At 39.1% G+C, this 9,511-nt stretch overlaps 1 protein-coding gene across 1 annotated transcript; it reads left to right on the forward strand.

Moving 5' to 3' along the window:
- Positions 1–4,843: 4,843 nt before the first annotated feature.
- Positions 4,844–5,803, forward strand: LOC308417558 (olfactory receptor 5A2-like; the record flags this gene model as incomplete). The annotated part of the gene is made up of 1 exon (XM_080912930.1): positions 4,844–5,803. One exon carries the CDS (start codon positions 4,844–4,846, stop codon positions 5,801–5,803), a length of 960 nt encoding a protein of 319 aa, XP_080769056.1.
- Positions 5,804–9,511: the final 3,708 nt, after the last annotated feature.

Here is a 9,511-nt window from a genome sequence, read left to right on the forward strand (position 1 = left end):
AGATCCCACATAGATGATGTTCTCTCTCCCTCTGAAGTACATCAACATTTTTCTTCCTCTTCCATCTGCTATCTTACCTTCAGGAACCTGGAACTTCCACCTCTTCTACCCAACTATTGGTCTAACATTTTTATTGATCAATCAAGAACCAATTGGAGTACAAGACCTTCAGAGTTTACATGCAGATTCCTGATCAGAACATCACAACCACCTCCTACACATGTCCACCATGAGGATCACATAAATAAATGCAGGTCTAAAGTCTTCATACCTGACAGCTCTTACCATCTTTCTCAGGTTTGTTTGCTTATTTGAGTTCCAGTTTTGATGGCTCCTTCACTTTTGACAGATTTGCTTTCATACTCTACCCAGTGGTTATTTCTGCCCTGTGGTGATTCCGATGTTGAAACCTTGATTTATAAATTAAGAAGTTACAGCAGAGGACTTTCTATTACCAAGGTCACAAGTATGCATATATTTAGAAAATAATATTGATATAAACCAGTGGCTACCCTATGTCAGGGCATAGAAACTTGAATTAATGAGTTTTGGAGAATTATTGCTTTAGTGACTTCATAGGTGATGTAAGCTTCCATTATTCTATTCAGAGATATTTATGATAATTGATTTTTGAAACTTTTCCACTTTTTAGCTGTGGAGAATGATGAATATACTATGCATAGGATGTCCGCTGACTGAAAATAAAGTTTTAAATCGATGTAATAAACCTCCTGAAATGTACAATCTGATAGAAATGAAGGCTTTCTAAGGTGTCTTTCATTGTTAGTCATCAAATAAAATTTTGTTCACACCTTTGTCTGTTGACTAAAAATAAAAGGAATTAAAGGGTAAAAAATGGTATCATATTTTCAAGTGGAAGTTATAAATATGTCTGGTAACATGTTTTGCATACAGAAACCATGTCACCCCAAAAGCAATAACTAATGGATCCCAAACCACTGTCATCACATTCGAATGAGACTCTATGATGTTCATAGCCTAAAGAATATTATCACCAAGTTGTTTTTGATAATTCAAGAGTCACCTTGAGATTTAGGAGGACTTGTTGATATCATTGTAATGTGTCAATGACAAGACTGTTAGTCTGGGTATTGTAATAGTACTAAAAACAAAAAATATGGAGAGATGGCATACATTCTTTTTTATCACCTATGTTTAATGCTTCGTGTTTTAGAGTTAGAAGGTGTATGAGACGTTGCAGTGAATGGAACAGAGTAATTATTACCTGCATGCTTTTATCTTTCAAGAGCTTTGAAAATTCGGAGAGTAGACAGTGATGCAGCGTGGCTTCTCTTTAGTTAAGTATTAGTGATGGTTGTATGTGCTTAGCCCAGGGAGTGGCACTATTAGAAGGTGTGATCCTTGTTGAAGTAGGTGTGGTCTTTTGGAGTAGGTGTGGTCTTGTTGTAATAGGTGTGTCTTGTAGGTGTGAGCTTTAAGACCCTCATCTTAGCTGCCTGGAAGCCAGTATTTTGTTAGCAGCCTTCCAATGACGATGTAGAACTCTCATCTCTGCCCATACCATGCCTGCCTGGATGCCGCCATTATGATAATGGACTGAACTGCTGAACCTCTAAGCCAACCACAATTAAATGCTGTACTTTATAAGACTTGCCTTGGCCGTGGTGTCTGTTCACAGCAGTAAAACCCTAACTAAGACAAAAGGTGCTACCAAGGACTTGGGTATTGCTGTGATAAATGTTACCATGCTTTTGTTTGGAAGAATGTGGATTTTGAAACTTTCAGTTTGGATTTGGAAAACAGTGGGGTGCTTTAAATGGGGCTTAATGGCCTATCCTAGTAGGAATATAGAAGACTTTGTTATTGAAAGTTATTTGAATTATGTGGACCTGGCCCAAGATGTTTCAGTGGAGAAGGACTTCAGTATGCTACTTAGAGACTGCTTTTATAGTATTTTAGTGAAGAACATGGGTGTTTTTTGCCCCTGTCTGGAGAGTCTGCCTGAAGCTAAGGTGAAGTGACTCAGACTAATTGCATTGAAAAGGGAAGTCTCAGAAACATTCATCCATAGACTGTTCTCTAGTTAAGTCTCATGAAGAACATTTTGAGTAAGCTAGCAAGCTCAGAAAAAAAACATAAAATATATAATTTGAGTATTAAGGGCACCATGAAGTGAAATGGAACTTAATCCTCTGTTCAAGAATATTTAATTGAATTGTGGGGGTGGTGACCTTGGGGTAAGATTCTACTCAGGTAAATTTAGATGCAGGTATGGTAGTACATACCTCTTGGCCATGACTCAAGAGACAAAGTTATTCATCCTATTAGTTTATGTTCCCAGAGTAAATTTTATCAGGCACCAGGTGAAGACTTTTATATTTACATTTTATTTGATGACCTCAACACCCTTTCAGGCCAAAGTCATTATTATATTAGTTTAAGCTATTAAACATCTTCATATTTGTTTTCCATGAATAAGAAGTTTTCTATGGATAAAAAAAGCAATTGAAATTTGATCCAAAATATCTTAGTTGAAATGTTTTGTTCCTAAATACTATATTTTTAATTAATTAATTTTTTATTCACTTTATGTTTTAGCACTAGTCTTAGTCTGTTGGGTATAAAGTTTATTTCCAGCTGAGGACATCTTAAAGTGAAAGGCTGTTTTTCAATATAAGAGAGCATATTCTTAAACACAAATAAAGGAATTCTCAGAGGACAATAAGACAGGGGACATTGGTAATGGGCAGCCATCCCCATTATCATTACTTCAGAGAATAATTATTATTCAGTAGATGTTAACTCTAATGGCTGCTCATCTTTACACATTGGATCCTGGTATAGATGAAGTGGCCAGCCTGTGGGACCTGAGGTGGATGGGAAGATATCTCTACCTATTAAAGTAATAAACTCCCACAGGTCATTTAAAAACTTTAGTGACAAAGGAGCAGTGATTCCAGAAACACACATTTTTATTTATACAAAGTGGGTGTACATTAAAAAATGATGTAATCAGAAATGAGGCACACAGCACTAGGAAATGCAAATGAATCAAAGATTACAGACGAGGCCACAGCTGAAAAGCTACCAATATTTTCTCCAGTGTGCAAGATCTCAAGACACTTCACCTAAAGAAATTGAGTAAGTCTGACTCAGGTCCTTTCAGTTCATTCTCCTGAAAATAGTACATTTCAACTCATCTCAGCTTTCCCCTGTAAAAAGTTCAGAGAGATAGAAACACTGCCAGATCCTGAGGCTGTGCAGACCAGGCTTTCTACAAATGAGTCTTCACAACAGTGCCTGGCACATAGAAAGAATTAAGTAGGTATTTGCTCACAGTTATATTATGATTGGGATTACATCTTAGGATCATTGTTGGTGTCTAAAAACATATTATGTGTCTTATTATAATAATATGCCAGGCATAATACCTGATGAGATACTCTGCTGAACTCTGAGGATAAGCAATGTAAAACATTTGTTTCATGCATAAATAATCATGAATATGTTATGAATATTCAACAGGTGCCCGTTACTTGAAGAACATGCATGATTCAACATCTTAGAACACCCCAAGCCAGAAGCAGATGTTACCCATGAGTGTGAGTTACAAAACACACAGGCAAGAATGGACAGTCAATTACAAGTGAGAAAAGACCAACAGCTGGAACTTCCTCAACCTATCCTGCAAAGATAAAAAGGCATAGGTTCATTTGCCTTTTAAAACCCACCAGCTTTCACTTTGACCTGACACCAGTACTAGTCTGTCTTTTGAAATTGCTGAGTATGTGTTGAGGTTTTGTCTTTATTGTCTATTGAGGTCAGTATGTAGCCCCTGTGAGTCTGCGCCAAGTTAATTATAATTGGTGAATAAAGATGCCAACAACCAATAGCTGCGTAGAAGAAACATAGGTGAAGTTTAGATTTCACAGACTCTATGTAGAGAAGGATCACAAGGAAGAAGAAGGTGCAGGAAGAAGGAAAGAGAAGCTCCCATGGGTTAAGGGGTAAGAGAGCATGGTCTTGAGAGCTGTCCAATTGGGGCTAAGAACAGCCCTGATGAAACATAATAAATAGTAAGTAATAACTCAGGGTTATCAATAGGAAAGTAGATTCTAATAACATGGAAGGTATGCAGCTGCCCGGCTCTTGTGCTGTTTAGGGCTTATTGTAAGTATAAAGGCTGTGAGTGATCTTTCATCTGGGAACTCGATAACCAAAGGTGGGTTAAAAACCCTATGTTGGGATTTAAATATTTTCTACAAGTGTGCACAGGCTTACATCATGTGTTTAGAATGATGATCTGAGCTAACAAGTAACATTCAAGCTGAACGTTGCCAACCACTGACCTAAGGAACCCTTTCTCGTTCCTGATGCTTTTCTCTGTGAAAATCCTAGCATTTGGTGCTTCTGGGGTTTTCTCCTCCTCTATCAAGGATCCTTGTCCACAGCCCTTCCATTCTATAAGCTGTGATGCTGAAATTGGTCAAATTCAAACTTTCATCTTTTATAGGTCCTGAGAAGCCACACTCAGGTCCCCTTGTATGGCGAACATCTTACTGGTGGAGTCATCTCAATAGCCATATCTTTTTTATTTTAGACAAAGTCCTATTTGTCACATGTGGGCTTTCAACTAACAAGATAGTCAAGAATCACATTGAATCTCTAATTCACCTTGGCATCTATGTGCCAACATATTCATTTAATGTGGTGCTGGGAATCAAACTCAGGCCTTTGGGTATGCCAGTTAAGCAGTATCCAACTTAGTTACATCTCCAGCCCTAAGTATTTCTTCTTCAAGGTTAAAACACCAGCTCTCTAACCTCAGGACTTTGTCTTCTTTTGTGCAGGAAGCTTGTGTATGGCTGGAGGAAGAAACAGCACAGCTGTGACCAGATTCATCCTCCTTGGATTTTCAGATCAGCCTCAGATGAAGGTCTTTCTTTTCGTGATCTTTCTGGGGATTTATCTTCTGACCTTAGCCTGGAACCTGAGCCTCATCACCCTCATCAGGATGGACAGTCACCTCCACACACCCATGTACTTCTTCCTCAGTAATCTTTCCTTCCTGGACATCTGTTATTCATCCTCCACTGCCCCCAAGATGCTTTCTGACATTGTCACAGATCAGAACACCATTTCATTTCTTGGCTGTGCCACACAATACTTTGTCTTCTGTGGAATGGGGCTGACTGAATGCTTGCTCCTGGCAGCTATGGCCTATGACCGGTACACTGCCGTCTGCAACCCACTGCTCTACATGGCTCTCATGTCCCATACTCTGTGTTTAAAGTTGGTGGCTGGTGCCTATATGGGTGGTTTCCTTAGTTCTTTGATTGAAACATGCTCTATCTATCAGCATGATTTCTGTGGGCCCAACATAATCAACCACTTCTTCTGTGACCTTCCTCCAGTCCTGGCTCTGGCCTGCTCTGATATCTTCACCAGCCAAGTGGTGACCTTTATTTTAGGTGTCATTGTGGGGGTGATGTCTGTCCTAGTAGTCCTCATTTCTTATGGATACATTGTTGCTGCTGTCCTTAGGATCAACTCAGCTAAAGGTAGGACCAAGGCCTTTAGCACCAGTGCTTCCCACCTGACAGCTGTGACCCTCTTCTATGGCTCTGGTCTCTTCATGTACATGAGACCCAGTTCAAGCTATTCCCTCAGTCACAACAAGGTGGTATCTGTATTCTATGCTGTGGTGATCCCCCTGATGAACCCCATCATCTACAGCCTCAGAAATAAGGACATTAAAAATGCCATGAGGAAAGTTGTGGAAAGGGACTATATGCTTTCTCATGGTCATTCAGTCTTTTAACACCGGGTGGTGTTTGCATGACAGTCTGGGTGGCCAAACAGTGCAGAAATTCGTGTACGTTTGACAACTTGAACTTCAAGACAATTTGAATGGACCAAGCATATTCTTCCCTCTGTTATACTAAGTTTATTAGAGATGGTTTGGCCGTTACTTGTTCCTAAAATATTTAGCATGAATACATGTCAGTTTCAATGCTCTCTTTGGTGAAAAAAAACCTCACCATGACAAAATAACACTCTGCAATATCAAATTACCTCTTTTCTGTACTTGGAATATGGAGCACAGAGAAACTAAACTGGAGCTCGGAGGCTTCCTTCCTGCTTGCTAACATTAATAGCACCACTAGGCTGTTAGAAGAGAAGTCATCAACAATATCACATAGCTGTGGACCTTGCCAATTACAATACCAAACTGACTGATAGTGAAGAACCACAGGTAACCTGCCCTGTCTCTGCATGTCAGATCCTGCGCTCTCCTGTCCCTGTGCTGAGCCAGAACAGAAAGTATCAGCTTCCCCCAGCACAGATGTCTCTGGTCTTTGAAGAGGGCAGACAAAAGGGGGTCCAACCTGGCTGAACACTGCAATCCCTTATTTTGTGCCAGCACTCTCCTGGTCCACATTGTTCCAACCTTTGAAGAAGGCAGGAGTTAGTAACCTTGAAGTGATAATGACCACTCTTGTGCTATGGAAAGAAGCAATTATGTATTCCCAGGGGGCTGTAACCATGTTATAAAAACATACTGGTTTCCAATAGTGGAATAAATTATTTCTTCCCATGTCAAAAAGGACTTTCTCCAGCTGAGTGATTCTGCCTCCCTGTCTGAACTAATGCTATTGGGTTTGAAGGAAGGCACTCTCCCCTGCCCAATTATGTAACATCAGGGGTGGAAAGCCCCAGCTTATGCATCTTCCTATATCTATCTCAAATCCCTAGAATTGAGGGTCACTCTCCTAACCTGCACAGTAGGAGGGACAGTAATACAGGTCCTGGCTTTCTTTGTTTATTAAATCTGTATTGCAATTTCTGGTGGACTCCTCAGGTTCCCTGGAACTTGGCATAACACTATTGTATGCTCATTGGACTGGTAGTGACATGAACATTCATGACCAGTCACTTTGTGATTGGATCTGAAGCCTGTTCTATTAGAGGGAATTCATGTACCTGGTGCTATAAACATGATCTAAAGCCTGTGACTAAAGAGACCACAGCCACTTTCTGGGAGCCTACTGATAACTTACTGTTGATAAATGAATATGTTTCTGGGCATGGTGGTTTATGCCTTTAATCCCAACATTGGACACAGAAGCTGACATCTTATGGTGAATTCAAAACCATCCTACTCTATAAAACGGGTTCCAGGACAGCCAGGGCTACAAAGTAAGAACCATTTTTAATAAAACAAACAAATAAATTGATGTGTATGAAAACGTATAAGTAATTATGTTTATATCTTTAAGTAATACAACTCTCAGCCTTGGTCAAGAAGACTCTTGTCAGTGGGACATGGTCAAACAGATTTATGACTGGTCAAGGAGCTGAGAAAAAGTGACTTTCAAGTACTCAATTTTAAATGGATTTTACATATAAACATATAACCTTCTTTATCCCCAAGGGTAAGGTAATAACATGGACAAGGAGGGGAGATAATATAAGGGCATGAGGGTGGGATTTATATTATGATGTTTTCTCTTCTAGGAATGGCATGAATATTGAACCCCTGAACTCACAGAATCTTTGTTTACCAGCACAAAACTTGTAGAAGACCAAGTTCTTCAGTGATCCACCCACCCCTATCTGGGAACCTATTGAAAGTTAAGGTTCCTGAGAGAGTGGGGGTCACAGTGCTTCATTTCATCATTTTTTAAATGTTCCTCTGGTAAGCGTCAATGATCCAGCAACAGACTTTACAGTCATCCACATGCAATAACCCCAGTTAAACTCAGTGGGTTTTTACAAGGGGATAGGAAAATAGCAGCAAGAGGTGCTGGGAAGAATGATAGGTCCAAAAGAAATACAAGGGATGAGAGGAAAATGAGAATTGAATATGATCAAGGCACATTATATACACATAGGAAATCTTAAAGAATGCATTTTAAGTTCTTTTTTAAAAGAAAAGTAGTATCTTATCTAAAGCATGCATATTTATGATCCTTCATAATTCATATTTCGCCTAAGAACAATGAAAAGTTCCTGTGATGGTTAGGGTTTGATTTTTTCTAAAGTTCTATTATTTTACTATTTTAAAAAGAATTTTTAAATTATTTTTATTTCTTAATCTGTGTATGTGTGTGTGTTGATTAGTATTAAATATTCATTTGTTACAGCCTAGAATCATGTAGTAAGAGAGGCTGAAGGAAGAATTGCCTAGATCTAGATATCATCTGGGCATGTGTCTTGCTTCCCTGAAGTGAGGTCGAATGTGGAGAGCAACATTACATCCCCTGTTCTCTGTATGTGAGTGAAGAAAGCAGGAAGCCAGCAAGCAGATACGCAGAATTTAATCTTTCTGTGCTCCTGATTGTGGATGTGGTGTGAGTACCTGCTTGCTTGCCTGTATTAAATTCCCCTCAAGGATGTAATCAAATAAACCTTTCCATCCCTGTTTTTTTTTTTGTTTTTTTTTTTTTTGTTTTTTTTTGTTTTTGTTTTTTTTTTTTCTGGCATCTTTTATCCCAAGAACAGAAGAACAGAACCTAAATTCACACACAAACTGGCACTGAGGAAATGGGACTGTTCCTGTGATAACCCTGACCCTGTTTCAGGGGCCATAGGAATTAAAGACTTTGACACTTTGGATTGGAAAAGCTATTGAATGCTGCTGGAAAGATTAAGCTGTTTAAGTGAAATCTCGGAAGATAGTAATATTGAAAGAAATAAGGACAGTGGAGACTTTTTTGATTATTCAGGTGCTGTAGACTTTACTATAAACTGGCCAGAAGACACTTTTGAGAAATTTTAGTTAAGAATATGTGTATGCTGGTCAGACTGGGGCTGAAGAATCTGCTGTGATTAATAAGAAATCTGCACCACTGTAGTAAAACTTGTGCTTCATGAGAACAACAGAAAAGTATTTCATCAGGATTAGAACATAGAAACTCACACAACTGTGGCTCAAATGGGCCAGGTGACATGTGGACCTTACTGCAAAACTTGGCAATAAAGGAAAAAAATTGTCTACATGTTACTGGAGCCAAAGGATAAAAGAGCTTGTGGAGAGAAGTTGAGGCCCAGCACTATGCTGAAGGTCTGAAGACCCTATGGAGAGATAGTTGGTGAAAGTAGACACTCAGTCCTGTGGACACTAGGACACTGAGATGCCATTACCATTGGACATCTCCCAAGGACAGCTGTGGGTATACACTAGAGCTCGAATGGAAAATCTGTGTGCTGGGAGGACAGAGTTGGAAAATAGTCCTACCAAAGCCCTTTTGATGGCAAACAATCACAAAGCACAGATAGTCAGACAGTGGGCAACTGGCCTTGATATTTACACCACTGGATTTTGGTTTTCCTTAAGTGTTATTGTTCACTTACTGTGAAATAAGAATGTTTAAGTGGTATCTTTTTAAATAAGAACTCATAGAGACTTTCAGTTTTTTAATATTTTGAACTCTTGAAGTAGTAAAAGTGCTTAAGACATTGAGAGCTCATTAGAATGAGATTTTTCTTTGTATGATATTAACATGAGTCAGTGGGAACAAGGAGT

Source organism: Micromys minutus, assembly GCF_963924665.1.
Source record: "Micromys minutus genome assembly, chromosome: 2".
Lineage (NCBI taxonomy): Eukaryota > Metazoa > Chordata > Mammalia > Rodentia > Muridae > Micromys > Micromys minutus.